Source organism: Gamsiella multidivaricata (assembly GCF_025024155.1).
Source record: "Gamsiella multidivaricata strain RSA 2152 chromosome Unknown BC939scaffold_63, whole genome shotgun sequence".
Taxonomy (NCBI): domain Eukaryota; kingdom Fungi; phylum Mortierellomycota; class Mortierellomycetes; order Mortierellales; family Mortierellaceae; genus Gamsiella; species Gamsiella multidivaricata.
In genome coordinates this window covers 69,262-85,317 of record NW_026251771.1, presented here as the reverse complement: position 1 = coordinate 85,317, position 16,056 = coordinate 69,262, and the positions used below count along the sequence as shown (strand labels likewise).

The following is a 16,056-nucleotide window of genomic DNA, read 5'->3' as shown; positions in this document are numbered from 1 at the left end:
TATTTTCTTTCTTTCTTTTTTTTTTTTTTTTGTTGTTTATCACTTCCACACTTTTGATCCTACTTTTCCTTACCATTCATCAATCGACTCGACCAACTCTTTTCGCATTTCGAATTCGATTCGCAACCTCGACTTTTAGGAGCTCTCATTCGCTAACAACCTACGGGACAACAACGCTCGAAACAAAAGGCGGCGACCAAAGCAAAAAATAATAAAAGAGTTGCAACTCAAAGAGACACATGTCTTCGCGACTCAAAGTCAGGAGCCAGGCCAGGGCTATTCCCCTCGTCACTGTCTCACTCGCTAATGGACACCCCCGTCAGACCAGTACCACTAGCAACACCGACCATCCCTCCAGCTTCAGCTTCAATACCGATTCTACGGCCGAGGAGGACTTGCCGCCGCCATACGACCATGCTTCCCATAGCACAACCAGCAATCGCAATGACAATGACAATGACACCGAAAACGATAACCAGCTCACAGCGGCCACTCCTCGCAATGAAGATCTGACAGAGGCTGTTCTACACCTCTCCAGGACTCTGGTATCGACATCCAAGGCCATCCCTCGCCCAAAGTCCTCCTGGCTTTTCATGATGATATACAACTGGACTCATATCCAACGGCCTTCATCACGGCTCTACCATATCCTTACAAGACCAGTTGCCTTTCTCAAAGGCATCAGGGAACCAAACGATCAAGCCTTGGTGCATCAACCAAAAAGATCTCACAAAAGCATGCAGCAGCTCACAGAGGAACAGGACAGGCTGGAAGACGACCCAGATATGCTCAATGGTGCAACAGAGATGGTCCCTGTCACCATGCTGAACATCCGAAGTGCAGCATCAATGGAGGAGTCCCGACCAGAGGACCCAGATGCACATAAGGAATCGAGCGACGACGAATTGAATACGCCGAGGAAGCCCAGGCGGCAGATTGATCAATACCCAAACCCCTTCGGTCCCGGTGTCTCGAGTGATGATGAGCTGGAGGACGACGAGGGATGGTTGGGCCGGGGCGAGGACCGCTCAGAAGAAGGCCACACCAAATCCAACTCTGTTCGACTTACCACCCCAACAATCTCGCACAAGTTTTCCAGACAAATGCCTGATTTCCCGACACCGTCGCTCGGACCAGCCATGGACCCACGACAATTCGAAAGCGGAGAGGATGCAAGGGCTGGCTCCTCGCGTTCGTCCGTTTACGCAGCGTCCTTGTTCAACAAACCCACTGGCGCTACATTTGATCGGCTACTATCGACATTTCCTCGGTCAGATCGTTCAAGTACAACAGAGTCCCTTTCCTCTGCGAGCATGAATACCACCACCCATCAGCCCGCAGACCTTGCCGTATCCACAGCTGCGACCTTTAGAGACCTCTCTTCAACTGTAATTAGTGCCACGACTTCAGTCCACTCAATAAGTTCAACTGCAAGCATCGCATCCTATGAAGAACCAATTTTTTGACCAACAAAAACGGGGATTTAGACAATAAAATGCTGCACGCAACTTTGTACATATCATGTTCTCATACCGGTCGACTGCAAGGTCGTTGTACTGCAGGATATGGTGACTGTCCGCTGTCATTGAGAACCTTTGCCACCAACATGCCTTTCTTCTCTTTCACCCATCCTATCTTTCCTTTGCTTCACCTTTCTACTAACTCCTTTTTCTTCAAAATCAAATAAGCGACAATGCGCGTTTCCGCAAGTTCGTTCACCTCCTCTGTGGATCAACAAGACTTGATTTCAAATACTGACTCAGGATACAACAGCGTCCATGATGCAGTTACCCCAGCTCTCTCCTTTCCTTCTCCATCGACCTCATCCATTCAAAGCTCGGTGTCCTCGCTCCGAGAACGATTCATGTGCACGCATCCGCTGGCTGCAAAGGCTCGCAAACAACATGAACAGGTTCGGTTTTGAGTCCATCGATGAGTTCAATGAGAAAGGGCCTTCTTTGGTGACCTCGTCCGGCCTTGTAACACATAGTCGCGTGACCATCCTGATCGGGTCCATCCAGCAGACAGACATGTCCTCCCGCCAGATCCAGAGCAGCTGCCTCTTCAGGAGAAAATCAAATTATGTGGGTTTATCTTTTGATGGGCGAAGTCGTTGATGAAATACAACCTCCCTTTCTTCATTACTAACATGGTTAGCTGTGAATGTGACACTCTCGATAGATATCACCCAGTACCATATGCCCGATATCCACAAGGCCATGGTGGAATCAATTGCAAGCAAGGCTGAGGTTGGGCAACAATCTTTTTGCTACGTCCGAACAAGCTCTGCTTTGATTTGATGATTAGTGGCATCAGGCATTGACTCTTTTTTTTTTTATCCTTCGGCTAACTTTGCACGACAGTCAGGGGCGACTATTTCCCACTATGTAGTTCGTTTTCAGATCGATCCTATCCAGCTTCTGCAATGCTGCTCGAATCTGGGAAACCAGTTCTTGGGCGATTTGGATTCTGTCATGCCGGGCTTTCATCTAGTCTGCTGTCAAATCCTGCAACAGATACTGGGTGAAGACAATGTTCTGCTAGGGGAACAAGTGCGCACGACTGTGCGTGTCAAATATCTACCGTCCGTCTTTCAAGAGTAAAGTCGCGCAGTTGTGTACCATGTGCAGGATCTTGCTTCTTGCTGCATATTGCGGAAGCCGAACAGTATTAACCCTTTGATGCTACACAGATGCCATCTACCCTCTATTGCCTCGACATTGAGGTGGAGCCGAGAGGACATTGCAGCCGACAGCAGCGGCTACAGTAGCTTTTTTATTGTCTCCGGCAAGGTTACAGGAATCTCCTTGGTAGAGCATTTCATGTAAGGAGCCGTCATCTTAGCGCGCTGCGACTTCAATCCTCAAGTACATGACCAGTAATACTAGTTCAATATTCCTGATGCAAAAGATATTCGCAAACATGGCGGTGCGACAATCCACGCTGCAACAACCAGAATTATCTTCATTACACGCCCTCAGCGCGGGAATATCGAGTTATCAAGCGTACGGAAGATGACTTATTCATGGAAACAGGAACCAAGTAAGGATGCGACGACATATATGCAGTTGCTGCATTGACGAATATATGTATTTTAATCCAGAAATTGCCTTGTTAAAAACAGCGCATCTCTGCTTCAGATCGATCTTATCTGTAGTCATTGCAACTTGGAGATGGTTGAATCTGTCCTAGACCGGGTATATATGAGTATGTGCCACTGGTTGCTGTAATATGCGTTACTGACCATCAAGACGACGTGCTAATATAATGTCTCGTATTTTTTGTTTGCTTCGCGCAAAGAGCAACAAGTGATAGTGCTGGACTGCACGAGTGCCACCAAGCCCGAAGGATGCTTTATCAACCAGATCACAGCGGTATTAAAAGGTAGAGACGGCACTCTCTTTCTAGTTGCGGAAGTTCAGAATAAACGTGGAACTAACAAAATATCGTACCATACAATTTTTACAGATGATCTGGCTAATACTGTGGCGCTTGGGGAGCGTATTGGACTTCTGGGGCGACTCTCTCGTGTATTTGCTGGGCAGACGCAGGAATCGTATATCCACGGGGTACAGATCGAGGTGAACAACATCTTGCGCGAGTCCGGCCGAAGATCTCTCGGTCTTCCGCACTCTATTGCTGAAGTCATTGGCAGTAAGTTAATCTCTTGATAAACCAAAGAATAACCTGGGATATAGGCTCTCTATTGATAAAGGCTTCCTTGATAGAGAACATGTCTGCATGGAATACCAGCCAGGCTATTATCGATATGCTAGGTGAATAGCAAGCGCTTGACAATCGGAAAAAAAAAGTTGCATAGTGCATAAAGAACTGACCTTGTTGGGGTATACTCCTTACAACATAGATGGGGTTACGCCAAGAGATATCTATCGAAAGCTGAAGTTGGCACTCCTGCTAAGGTACCAATGAGACTATATGTTTTGCGACTGGCGAATATTGAACTCTGTTTTGACAAGCAACGTGCACTCCTTGCATGATTATTAGTGCCGTATCTATTGCAGAGCGTGATGATGATGAGAGCAACAACGCGCAACAAAGAAGACAGCTCCGACCGTTTGTTCATCTTTTAGTAATCAAGAATACCCACGATACGATTGTGCCAGCGCTCATAACCAGCATCGCATCCTGCAAAAAGTAAGCGGGGGCCTGGATTTTGCCATCGAGAAGAACTGTTGATACCAGCGACTTACTTGATTGGTATTCCGTAGCAACGTGTTCTGGAGTCACGGAGACCCTCTTTACTCTGCTCAACCGCCAAGAAAGTCCCAGCCAGGGAAAATTGAAGGTATGGGCACGTTCAAGAACTAGCGTTGTTGCCGTGCTTCCTAAAATCCGTATTGACAAAGAGGAGAATCATGAATCGTAGCCGGTCTGCTCAGTGCCGCGAAAGACGGGATTCTTTTATTTGATCTCGATCGACTAGACAGGAAGAATATAGCGAATGTTACTCCTAGTAAGAATCGCTTTGAGGTCCCATTTTTTCATATCTTTTTGCTATGCTAATGCAGGTGAAGGCTGACCTATGCACGCATATTTTTACAGTTCTCTCGACTATAGACGGAAGCGATATTTTTATTCAATGCAAAGATTCAATGCAAGCCCTTGGTCTGACCTGCTGCTGTTGGTCGACATACACCTCCACAAGCAACAGTATGTCTCGCAAGACAGGGGAGAAAGAAGCCGGAGCAGACGAGCTCATAAGTGGTCCGGCAAGAGGGGTGCCTATGATTCAGTAGGTGCCCTGAAAGATGCTCATGAGGTTTGTGTCGATCACGGTTGTTACATTCATTGACGGCGTCTATATCTAGTGCATTTGATGTCGTGATTTTGCAGAATGAAATGGATGGGACATCAAAAATATCCGAATCCATTGCCGCTCACACCATTCGATGCCACAGTGGCGATCCCACAGATATGGCAGGCGAGCGATTATCTCTATGCGATCTGTCACAGGTAAAAAAAAAGTCGATCCATACTATCTCCTTGCTAGTAGATGTCTCTTGAAAACGGAGAGTTATCGTACAATGCTCGATTGGGTGCTTTAGTATATTCAGCTCGCGTCCAAGGTCAAGGTCAGGTAATGCAAAGTATTTTCGCGCTCATTGGCCTGACACGCGTTATGGTCTGTGCGGCAAGATGGCTCTCAACAAGTCCTTTGGTATTTTTTATCCGAAATAGGTTGTCAATGGAGTGCGAAGAGCTTTTGAATGCATACTTTCGAGTAATGCGCGGGAAAGGGTCTGGTCTCGACACGAACGAGTTATCGAGCATTTCTGTTATGTCTACCCTCTTGAGACTGGCAACCTGCCATGCAAAGGTCAGTGCCTTCATCCTTGAGCAGTTCCGTTTCTTTTTTCTCTTTTTTGGATAAAAGAAAACTGATTTATGGTCAACATCGTACTGTAAGCTGTGTTTTCGATCGGTTGCTGTCACGGACGATGCACTTATTAGGTACGAATATAACGTCGTGGAGGAATCCGTTTTAGAGACAGCAGATGTTCTTTTTTCTTGATAACTTGCTCTTCTCATTCTCTACAATTAGCATCATGATGATGGAGGAAACAATAGCGGCCCGATTCGGTAAAATTCGATCAAACAAAGCTTTATGGCCATGTCATGCGGCCGGCAACAAATTGTCCACGATTCATTCATGCCATTTCTTTGTTCTGTGTCAGGCACCTCTCGACTGGGATTTGTGCCGTTGTTGGATGGCAAAGAAAATGTTACGCGGCTGTATGGTCCATCCCAGCTTCCCAACTTTGTTTCAGGAAACGATGCTGACATGGTTCCTGCGATCGATTCGAGCGTACGCATTGCAGCTGCTGCGTTGTTTGGTGTAGTATTAATCACATATAGGCCTCAACGCTAGAGAACTTTGTTGACCATTGTTCATTTACGATCTGTGGTATCCAGGAGTACGATCTTGAGGAGGATGTGCCCATGTCGGACGCGAGTGTCCCAGTCGGTATTGAAGAGGAGCGCGACCTCATGATGGACCGCATGTACGTATCAGTCGAAGATGTTTATTGCAAAAAAAAAAAAAGACGCGCAAGGTGAATAACATGGGCACCGCATCGCATTTAGGCATACACATTTGATGAGGGTCATAGCCGAAAACGCGTCCGATTGAACCATGCAAAAATCTAGGCCCTAGAGGGCTTGCTAGTCCTTTTCGTGCCGATCAAAGGGCTTCGCAAGACGATTGCTTAGTGCAGATGATTTTGAGCGAATAAATATACGAAAACCAAAAAGCAAAGTGGGCAAAAAAAAAATATGATTCACAGTTTTCTTTATTTCATTTTCTTTGCATTTATGGACATGTCTATACCTCAGTTTCTCCACCGCATCATCTGGCATATTCATTTTTTTTTTTTTCATTTTCATGTTCATACAATACCTATCATTTCTGCTGAATATGATGTCAGGAAACAGCGTGCAATTGCTTCCATTGCTTCAACGGCCCTCCAAGCACAACTGGTGTAGCTGGTCAATGGATAGCGAGAACACAACTGTCCTTCAATATAAACAGCGCAGGTTCGATCTTGTTGCAGGACACCTATTTCCCACATACGCAGAGCAAAAAGTGAACAGAATTGACAATGATTAGCAATCCGTATCATTTTTGCAAAAAGAGATCGCGATGTCTTAAAGCAAGGAAGTGCATCAGAGCAAAAAAAGAATAATCCACATCATATATTGAGAGTAGCGATTCATAATGTTCATCTTCTGCGGGAGGACAAGGGGTGACTAAAAAGAACAGACGCGGAATCCAGAACAATACCTTTATGAAAGATCAGGACGAATGTGAAGGAAGAGAGAGGAAAAGGGATGTGCTCAAAAAAAGATCGAGCTTGAACGGTCGAAATAAGAAAAAACAACAACAACATTGATACACCCTTAAGAAAGAAGAGATTCATAGATCGGAAGACATCTTCCTTTTTTATTGATGAACAAAAAACCCACGTAGTATACGCATTCTGGGTTATTCGTGTCCAAGACCCCTATGCTTCGCGCGCACAATCGCCTCAATGGGCTGGGTGATACCCTCACCCGTCGCGCCCAATCCAACACCAGGACACCATCTATCAAGACAATCATTAAACACACGTGGTTAAAAGATGTGGAATACAACGCCAACAAACATCCTTTCGAGTTGCACGATCTGTTCAGTGTAACTTACCCCATCTTTGACAACATGCGATGGCCCACATTCTCAACCGAAATAGCAGAAGCAGAAGCTCCGACAACGGTCCCATGCATCGCAACCGTAAACCCACCTCCATTTCCACTTCGACCCTTGCCCTTGCCCTTCCCATTCCAGCCGCCGCCGTTGTTTCCACTACCACTACCATTGTTCCCACCTCGGCGACTCCCCTGAAACTGGGCCGACAACTTTGTCAGCTCCTTCAGCTCCTTCTCCGATTGATTCAACAGCTTGCTCACGTTCACAGGGTTGATGGGCATCTTTGTGCGATCCGTCTTGATCAGGATCGGGAATCGACGCTTGCCAGAGCCAACGCTCTGGGATTTCAGATTGTAATGGTTACACAACAGATGGATCTTGCGGCGAAGAGGTTTCGGCATCGGGGGCAACTGCAAGTTATCACTGCTGCGGTCCTGGACAAAGTTCTCGATTTGCCTAAAGAGTTTAGTTTGAAGAAAAGGGTTGCATTGCAGATATTAGACAACCTAGGCATTTTCCAAGACCAAGATCTGCAACGTCGATAGTGACGACAGCTTTCATTACCTGTTGATGTCCATCAATGTTTCAAAGCTGCCACCATGGGGCTCCTTCTTATTCTTGTTCTTCTTGCCTCCCTTGCCTCCAGCCGAGCTCGCAACCATGAACCCATCGTCCGAATCGTATAAATCGTACCCCCTCGCCCTCGACTTGAATCGCCGATTCGCTCCATCTCCATCCTGCAGAGCTCCCGAACGCCAAAGCGGCATCAGATCCCTCAGCTCCTCCCTAAGCAGATCGTCCGACGGACGATTCTTGCGCTTATCGTTTGCGGAAGCGCTCACCTTACTGAAATCCAGTTTGCGGAACCCGTCCTCGTAGTCTTCTTCGAAATCAAAATCGTCCTCGTCCTCGTCATCCTGATCCTCACTATCGATCTCAGACGCCTGTTGTTCATAGTCGGAATCGTCCGGTCTGAGACCTCCGGCGTTCTTGGAATGACCCTGTCCACCCGCATGGAGGCCTTTCAGTGCACCCAGCAGCGACTCCAGCTGATCCAGACTGCTATGATCACCTGTGTTCTAGATGTTCATCATATAAACGGAGCGGCATGAGAATCGAAAAAGACGTAGCACAGATGAACGCAAAGAGGGTTGCTGTGCAATACCTGCAAGTAATCCTGCATCGCCAACATATCCTCATCCTCGTCGTCATCGCTTGGTTCCTCCAGGAACATGAGTCCGTCATCATCATGGCCCACGGCCATCTGTCTGTTCGTCTGTCTCTCTCGCTGTTTGATTCCGCCGCGCTTGGATCGATGCGCCTTCTTCTTCGGTTTCATCGGTGCCGCCGCCTCTGCTGTGGTTGACTGTAGATCGGCACCCATTGCAGATGCTGCCGTGCTCTGACTACTATCGTTGCTTGCAGACACGAGCGTAGTAGTCATCTCAGCCTGAGACTCCATCAGAGTACCATCCTGCGATACATGTATAGTCGTCGATGATGATGTGACCTCGACCACCTTAGCCTTCTTGATCTTGTGAATCGATCCCCGGGATGTCGAGCTAAGCGCCGAGAGTGGTCTGGACAGCTCCTCAATTTCATCCGCATGGACTTTGATATCACCTTCGGCCTCCATCGCCTGCATAAAATCTTCAGATTGAGTCATTGCTGTGTCCAGACATGAAATCGAAAGTGGCGCGATGATCTTGGTGATCAACTCCACAGCTGCGATCTGTTCATTCTGTGATGTCTGTTGCTGTGGCTCTGGCTGTTGCTTTGGCGTCTGTATATGCTTCTGCTTCTGTTTTCCTGAAGAGCGTGGGGTCGAATTCATCTGTGAGCTGCTACCGAGCTGGTCTTGATCTTCTTCGAACCAGTTGAACTGTTGCATCAAAAACTCTTCGTCCGACTCGTCATCTAATATAACATGCCATGCCATGCAATGTGATGCATAGAAGAGGGGGTTAACAATAGTCAAAAAAGAACGACCCGCCGTACAGAAACCAGTCTGTGACGCTTTTGAATGATCTTACTTACCATCATCTATCCCACGATCTATCAGATCATCACTAGTATCCACATCCGAACCATCACAAGAACATTCATTCATATCTTCATCATCCTCTTCGTCCTCCTCTCCCTGATCGTTCAACGCTGTCGGATCGGTAAGCACAGTTGCTCTGTTAAACGCAACACTTCTGGCATTGCCACCACGGCGTGCGTTACTGGATGATGAAAACTGTCCGCTATTGGTGTAACCGCTGTTCCTATTGTTGATATCGTTGTTGTTGTGATGATCCGAACGGGGCCAAAAGGCATGCTTCGAGTTCTTGCCCTTTGCACCCTGCTTGGGAGGAGGCGGAGGGGGACGAAATTGTCCTGGGCCGTTAGAGCCTCCACGACCAGCCTTGGCCTGTTGGATACGTCGGTATACGTCCTCTTCAGTAGATCGCTGCTTTTGCTGGTGATTTCCTACATTGCATGAAGGTGGAAAATGTGACCCCGTCCCTGATTAACTGCGGAACAAATACCCTGGTCAGATGTGTCCCGGTCTTCTTAGGAAGGTGGGGGGGAAGACTATCCTTAGTTGAAATGTGCAAAAAGAAGTAATATACATACTGCCAACAAAGGAAATGTAGTCATCTTCATGGTCGTTATAATAGTCGATACCGTAGGCCGACCCGCCGCCACCGTTACCGCCGCCTGAATAACCTCCACCTCCGCCGGACTGTCCCCTGAACTGCCCACCTCGTCCTCGTCCTCGACCCCGACCTCGACCTCCTCGTCCACCTCTGTTTCCGGAGCCTCCTTGTTTACCGCCTCGATTTGGCATGTTTGTTGGTGTGTTCTTGAGTGGGAGAAGTGGGTTGTGTGTATGTGTGTATGTGGGAATGAGTAGAAAAGTAGGATGCCTAGTGGAGGGCAGATCTCTTGGTGCCAAGGGTCTAATAGTAGGTCGACCAGCTAAGACTGCGGCGGTCATGTGAGACAGCATGTACTTCGCCGCAGTCCAATTTCCACGTACAAAAAAATAAAATGGATTTGTATCCGTTGTTTGAAAGTTCAACTTTGCCCAACTCCCCTTATTTTTCGCATCAATCGCAGGCCATATACCACAAGGCATCCTCGCGTTCATCAACCATACCTTGATCCTCCTTGCATCCTTCTTTCATTCGAGATCCCACGGCCTAAAAACTCCACTCTTCCTATGGATCTGATCGAAGCAACGCTCAACAAGAAACGCTCAGCCCTCGAGGCCGCAACTGGAGGCACCAAAAAGAAATACATCCGTCGAGGCGATCTCGAAAAGCAGCGGGAACAGCAATACCTTGAAGAACAGGAGCGGGAACGGAAGGAGAAGGAGGTACGTCCATCAACGTTTTTCCCCTTTCTCCTTTCTTTCATCTGGTTGTCCCCAAAGACACCAGCCCTCATCACCAATGGAGGATTCACACAGCGTCTTTTTTATTGGCCATACACACATTAGGAAAGGGAAAGAAAGCTTGTCGAGGAGAGGGAAACAAAGCGCAAGGCCGATCTCACTGCCAAATCTTCCTCTTCCACATCCGCATCCCCGCCTCCATCCGCGGACTCCACCTCATCAACCTCAACAACAACCACTCTCGATGCAGCAGCAGCTGCTGCTGCTGCGACTGCCGAGGCAGCAGCATCGGCCGCGACCTTCAACATCCCGCCCGAAGAAGTCGTTCGTCGTCTACGAGCCCGTGGACAACCCATCCGTCTGTTTGCCGAAACGGACCAACAGCGGAAAATCCGTCTCCGTGCACTGGAATTGGTTGAGGATCGGTCCGAGGGTCAGAGAAACGATTTCATGAGGGCGCTCGAGAACGCAGAGACTGGATTGCATATGGAGGCGCTTGGAAAGGATGCGAAGGATAAGAAACCAAAAGTCGATCCTACTAAGGACCTGGTAAGAGGCCCGAAAAAAAAAAAGATGCACAACGGCATTGAGCTGAGCTGAACGGTGTGGCCTCCGGCATTTGCAGTAGGAACGATTACTTGAACGCCGTGTCCTAATCAAAATTATCCTCCCTGCCCATTATCTTTTAGGACATGAGTGAGATTTCAACGGAATTGCTACAAAAGGACCAGGACAAGTTATATGTCCTGATCTACACTTACTTCAAGCGCTTACTTCGAGAATGGGAGCGCGACCTCGACCAGCGCCCGGATGAGGTCAAGCGAAGCACAGCAGGAAAGCTCGCCACTGCGACACAGGCCCAGAGTGCAGATTATCTTAAACCGTTCTTCCGATTGCTACGACAAAAATCGCTCGAACCCGATGTCTTAGCGCGTATTACAGAGATTGCAGAGCTCATGATCAAGCGTGAATATATGGCCGCCAGCGATGCCTATTTGAAGCTGTCCATCGGAAACGCACCCTGGCCCATCGGCGTCACCATGGTTGGGTAAGTTTTACTCTGTCTTGTGTGGTTCGATGCTGTAACTGGTCCTGCCAGGATTTGTTTGTCATTAACATTCTATCTTTCATGCTTCATGCTCTTTTTTTTTTCTTTTTTTGAAATGCTTTTACATAGTATTCACGAACGTTCAGGACGTGAAAAAATTTTCTCGGCCCAGGTCGCACATGTGCTGAACGACGAGACTTCTCGAAAGTGGATCCAGAGCATCAAGCGTATCATGACCTTTACCGAGAAAAAGTATCCGCGTTAGTAGCCTTCTCCTTGTCAACGCTGTTTCTTCAACTGTTTTTCTCAGCAGGATCACATTAATTATAAACTATTTGGCAAAAAAATAAAAATAAAAAAACGTGTCGTTCATTTTATGTATACAGATTTCTTTGAATGAGACCACCGCGCGTTCTTCTGTTTCTAAAATGCTTAATGACGAACGCCCAATTGAGAGCTAAATACATGGCGCTGGACACCCAGCCAGGACGTGGGAGCGTTCCTCTGGTGCTGCGACAAGATGTTATCGCGAAGACCCTTCTTCAAGTGGTCGTGCCATGCCGAGGTCATCAGCTGCTGCTCTCTGCGGACCTGGATCTGCATCTCGCGCATTTGACGCTATACACAAAAAGGACACAAAGAAAGAATATGGTTAACAAAAGCATCTTTGGGCATAATTCGCACGAACAACACCATCAGGGCAAAGAAAGAACTCCAGGGCTGTTTTTTTTTTTTTTTTTTTTTTTTTTTCATACCTTGAGAGACTCGACTTCCTCCTCCTTTGTAAGCAGTTCACTCTTCAGAGACGTCACCGCCTCGCTGTAGCCATCCGCGCTCTGGTTCGCCATGCTGTTCTCCTTGATGCGCGTATCCTGCTGCATAATGAACTAGAGCGAGTAAAGTACAAAATGAGGATAAATGTCAGAAACTCGGTGCCAGAACGTAATAGGCCACTCCTTAGCAACTCTCGTTAACTTTAGAAAATGTAACTCACCTCTCTTGCGCGCTGCAACTTGTAGCTGTATTGGCTGACCTGGGCCTTCATTTGCTCGATTTGTTCCTCCAGATGCTGGTTCTTCAGCTCGAGCTGCTCCTTCGTATGGCTCTCCTTGGCCTGTCCGAGCTGGGTGCGCTCCTGCTGGATCATCTTATCCCGCTGCTCGAGTTCGATCTTTGACATTCCGTCCTTCTCGGTCAGGACCTGATTCAGCTGAGACAAGTATCTCTTGTTCTCCTCCTCAAGCGACGCTGCCTTCTCGGTCAATTGCGCATGCGCCTCCTGGAGCTCACTTAATTCCTTGCTGTTCTTCAGCTTCCACTCGCCGAGTGCGGCCAACTTGTCCCCTCCGACCATATGAACTAGATGTACGGATCAAATTAAGGAACGAGCAAGCAACATTAGTCAAAATGATATGTAGAACGCTCGCCAGCGAAATTCTCTATGCCATCGACACTTACGATCCGACTGCACAACAACCAGCTCCTTCTTAGTCTGGTCGAGATTGGCCTCCATTTCTGCCAGGGTCTTCTTCGTCTCCGACAGTTCCTTCTCGCACGTGTTAAGCGATGACCGGAGCGCAAACGCAACCTCGCTCTCGTCGCCCTTGCCAGCACGGATGCGATCGAGTTCTCCCTGAAGGACAATCTTGGCCTGATGCTCCTCCAGATAATCTTCCTCGTATTTGGCCTTGAGACGGTTGGCATCGTCCAAAAGATGCTGTAATACCGTCGCTTTGGAACCACCCTCACTCTGGTTTTCCTCCTTCAGTGTCTGCAACTCACGCTCCAGTCTCGAGATCTGAAGCTTGAGCTCCGTTGTCTGCGAAGTCCGCTGACCCATCATGGAGCTCTCCATATCATCCGTCTCCATATCTTGCAGGTCGTTCGACAAGGGCACGCCCTGGCCACCAGAGAACTCGAGTTCCCGTACCTTTTCTTCCAAGAACTGCATTTGCTCATTATCACGCAACCGATCGGCCTCCACCTGTTGAAGCTGCTGATGTTGCTGCCGAGCCTCGTACTCGATCTTGTTCTTTTCCTTGGCCAATGCGCTGTTCTTGGTCTCCAAGGCCAGAATTTGCTCCTTGTAGGACTCCATGAGGGACTTGAACGCAAGGACCTTCCTGTACTCCTCCTCGATCTCACGATTGCGTTCGAGAAGCTCCTGGTTCTGGTCCTCAACAACCTTCATCTGACGACGCAAATCTGCACCTTCCTCCAGTTTTTTCTTGTATTTTTCAATCACGTTCTCCGTCTTCTGCAGCTTGTCGATCGCGTGCTTGTACTCGTCCAACTTGTCCTTCAGACGCACCGCCTCATCAGCCTTCGCACTAAGCTCTGCTTCCTAAAGACCACAATATTCAGCAAGCACGGACAAGAGTCGATGATGAGTGTGCGATCGTTTTTTTTTGTTTTTTTTTTTTATGATCAAGATCAGGATCAACTGGTTTGCGTATTCACAACTTACAGCTCTGGAAAGGTCGGCGATAGCTTTCATCTGATTGTTGATCACAATCTCCTGCTCCTGCCTTCGTTCCTCGCTCTTTTGCCTATAATCACAAGCAAGAAGAAAGTAAGAAGAAAGAAAAGTGGTCAGATTGAGAATGGAGGATGATGACCAGATGTACAAGCAGATAGATGATACGCCTCACTTACAAATCCAGTCGCAGGTGGTCGATCTCCGTGCGCATCAGGAAATCCGACTTGCCGCTCTGCGATGCCTGTGCCGAGGCCTTTTCCAAGTCGCGTATCCTCTGCTTCAAATCTTCTCTCTCAGTCAACAATTCGTCCTGCAAATTAAAAAAAAAAAAAAGAAAAAGAGAAAGAAAAAGCATACAAAAAAGAAAGAGAGAGAAAAACGATCAGTGGGTTAAAGTACAACTCAATGGAGTGATCCAAAAGAATAAACATATGAAGCAAAAAATCCTATGTTCCTACATATTTGCTGTTCATGTTCTGTAGCTCCGCCATCAGATTCTGGTTTCCACGCTCGAGCTCATCGCGTGCTTGATGGAGCTCTGCCAATTCTTGCTCGACGCTGATCTCCTCACTAAAAAAAAAAAAATATTAAAAAAAAAGTCCACAAACGAAGCCAAAGAACCCAAAAGGGTTTGTGGTCAGAAACCTTTTGATCCCATTTTTTTTTTCATTGATCCTAACTTGGCCAGTCGTTGTCGGGTTCATTTCATTTTTCGCCTTACGTGTCCGAATCCTTCATAGAGCCACTGTTAAGAGCTTCAATGAGCTGTGATAGTTGAAAAGAGAAAAACGAGAGAACGAGAATGAAGAGCAGGTGTTAATGCCGCGCGTGCTCCAAAAAAATCATTTCTCCTTTTGCGCAAAACACATTCGAGAACATACAAAAAAAAAAAAAAAAAAAACGACATATTACCTGCTCAAGTGAAAGCATGAGTGTATGCTGCACCTTCTGTGGCAGATGCTGGATCTTCTGGATATAGTACTGATTGTTCTCGCACTGTACCGCGACTGCGATCACAAGTTCGCACAGCTTGACCAACTCGAGCGCGTCTCCGTCCTTGGCGATCGCATTCAGGTTCGGAGGATCGAGATTAGCGAGCGACTGACCGAGTTTCTCCTCCAGATAGCGCGTCACCAGCTTGTGAAGCTTCTTCAGGTTGTTGTACTTGTGCACCCAGTTGTCGCCCATATCCGCCGAACGGATGAGTTTGAACCATTTGGAGTCACTGTTAAGCAGACAAGGGAACGGTAACGGTGATTAGCTTTCTTTTTTTTTTGGTCATTCTCTACTTCTCAAATTAGAGGCAGTGCGAGAGCAAAATGGATGTTGGCTGCTTACATATCCGCGGCAACCTCGAACAGGATAATGCCGTCCGAAAGGTCAGAGATGTGTCTGACGGGGCGGGAGATGTTGTCGAAGGTGTTCACCTAGGATGAGGGGTAGCATAGCAGAGTAATGAGACATATGTTCATATAATAAAAAATAAAAAAAAAAACGACAGACAGACAGAATTGCATGGTCCTTACCCACTGCTCAAAGGAATTGGCGAGACTGCCGACGTCGACCTCCATTGTGGCCGTAATGGGGTGATGGAAGTGTGCCTAGGTTGGCGTTGTCTGGCTGTGTGCTTTTTTTTTTATTGTTGTTGTTGCTTAGAAGGGATCTTCTGCGATGAGATGAGCAAGGATGCAGATGTGGGAGATATTGGCAGAGGAGAAAAAAGAAGGGAGGAGGAGAGGGCGGAGGGGACGGCTGGGGTGGAGCAAGACCAAGACAGCTGGGAGGTCGAGATGGGAGTGAATGCAATCAAGAGACAGCAAAGAGCGAGAGAATGAAAGAAAAGAGAAAGTTGGTGGGAAAAGCGAGTGTGAAAATAAGGGGGAGCGCTGAGGAGCACACGCCCCGCCCGCAATTGTATTTTTAAAATGAATGGCTGGCTGCTG

General features: G+C 47.6%; 6 protein-coding genes across 6 annotated transcripts; 4 read left to right on the top strand and 2 right to left on the bottom strand.

Moving 5' to 3' along the window:
• Positions 1-239: 239 nt before the first annotated feature.
• Positions 240-1,422, top strand: BC939DRAFT_479743 (uncharacterized protein; the record flags this gene model as incomplete). The annotated part of the gene is made up of 2 exons (XM_051558875.1): positions 240-1,284; positions 1,397-1,422. 2 exons carry the CDS (start codon positions 240-242, stop codon positions 1,420-1,422), a joined length of 1,071 nt encoding a protein of 356 aa, XP_051409137.1.
• A 313-nt stretch (positions 1,423-1,735) lies between these two features.
• Positions 1,736-4,301, top strand: BC939DRAFT_268038 (uncharacterized protein). The gene is made up of 12 exons (XM_051551115.1): positions 1,736-1,912; positions 1,991-2,084; positions 2,182-2,249; positions 2,364-2,599; positions 2,693-2,824; positions 2,911-3,042; positions 3,125-3,207; positions 3,301-3,384; positions 3,469-3,654; positions 3,729-3,776; positions 3,866-3,920; positions 4,006-4,301. The coding sequence occupies exons 1-12, from the start codon at positions 1,865-1,867 to the stop codon at positions 4,157-4,159; spliced, it is 1,320 nt and encodes a 439-aa protein (XP_051409136.1). The 5' UTR covers positions 1,736-1,864; the 3' UTR covers positions 4,160-4,301.
• Positions 4,133-6,281, top strand: BC939DRAFT_460606 (uncharacterized protein). The gene is made up of 10 exons (XM_051556903.1): positions 4,133-4,306; positions 4,388-4,474; positions 4,564-4,753; positions 4,830-4,974; positions 5,067-5,098; positions 5,200-5,338; positions 5,429-5,472; positions 5,564-5,827; positions 5,935-6,023; positions 6,106-6,281. Exons 3-9 carry the CDS (start codon positions 4,614-4,616, stop codon positions 6,011-6,013), a joined length of 843 nt encoding a protein of 280 aa, XP_051409135.1. The 5' UTR covers positions 4,133-4,306; positions 4,388-4,474; positions 4,564-4,613; the 3' UTR covers positions 6,014-6,023; positions 6,106-6,281.
• Positions 6,282-8,132: 1,851 nt separating this feature from the next.
• On the bottom strand, positions 8,133-9,180 carry BC939DRAFT_268021 (uncharacterized protein). Its single transcript, XM_051551114.1, has one exon. It carries the CDS (start codon positions 9,141-9,143, stop codon positions 8,295-8,297), a length of 849 nt encoding a protein of 282 aa, XP_051409134.1. The 5' UTR covers positions 9,144-9,180; the 3' UTR covers positions 8,133-8,294.
• A 1,032-nt stretch (positions 9,181-10,212) lies between these two features.
• BC939DRAFT_460594 (Prp18 domain-containing protein) lies at positions 10,213-12,001 on the top strand. Its single transcript, XM_051556902.1, has 4 exons — positions 10,213-10,568; positions 10,692-11,135; positions 11,276-11,634; positions 11,764-12,001. Exons 1-4 carry the CDS (start codon positions 10,413-10,415, stop codon positions 11,897-11,899), a joined length of 1,095 nt encoding a protein of 364 aa, XP_051409133.1. The 5' UTR covers positions 10,213-10,412; the 3' UTR covers positions 11,900-12,001.
• Positions 12,002-12,066: 65 nt separating this feature from the next.
• On the bottom strand, positions 12,067-15,684 carry BC939DRAFT_479739 (HOOK-domain-containing protein; the record flags this gene model as incomplete). The annotated part of the gene is made up of 11 exons (XM_051558874.1): positions 12,067-12,252; positions 12,390-12,521; positions 12,629-12,993; positions 13,093-13,978; positions 14,102-14,183; positions 14,290-14,423; positions 14,572-14,683; positions 14,835-14,878; positions 15,026-15,338; positions 15,452-15,540; positions 15,640-15,684. The coding sequence occupies 11 exons, from the start codon at positions 15,682-15,684 to the stop codon at positions 12,067-12,069; spliced, it is 2,388 nt and encodes a 795-aa protein (XP_051409132.1).
• Positions 15,685-16,056: the final 372 nt, after the last annotated feature.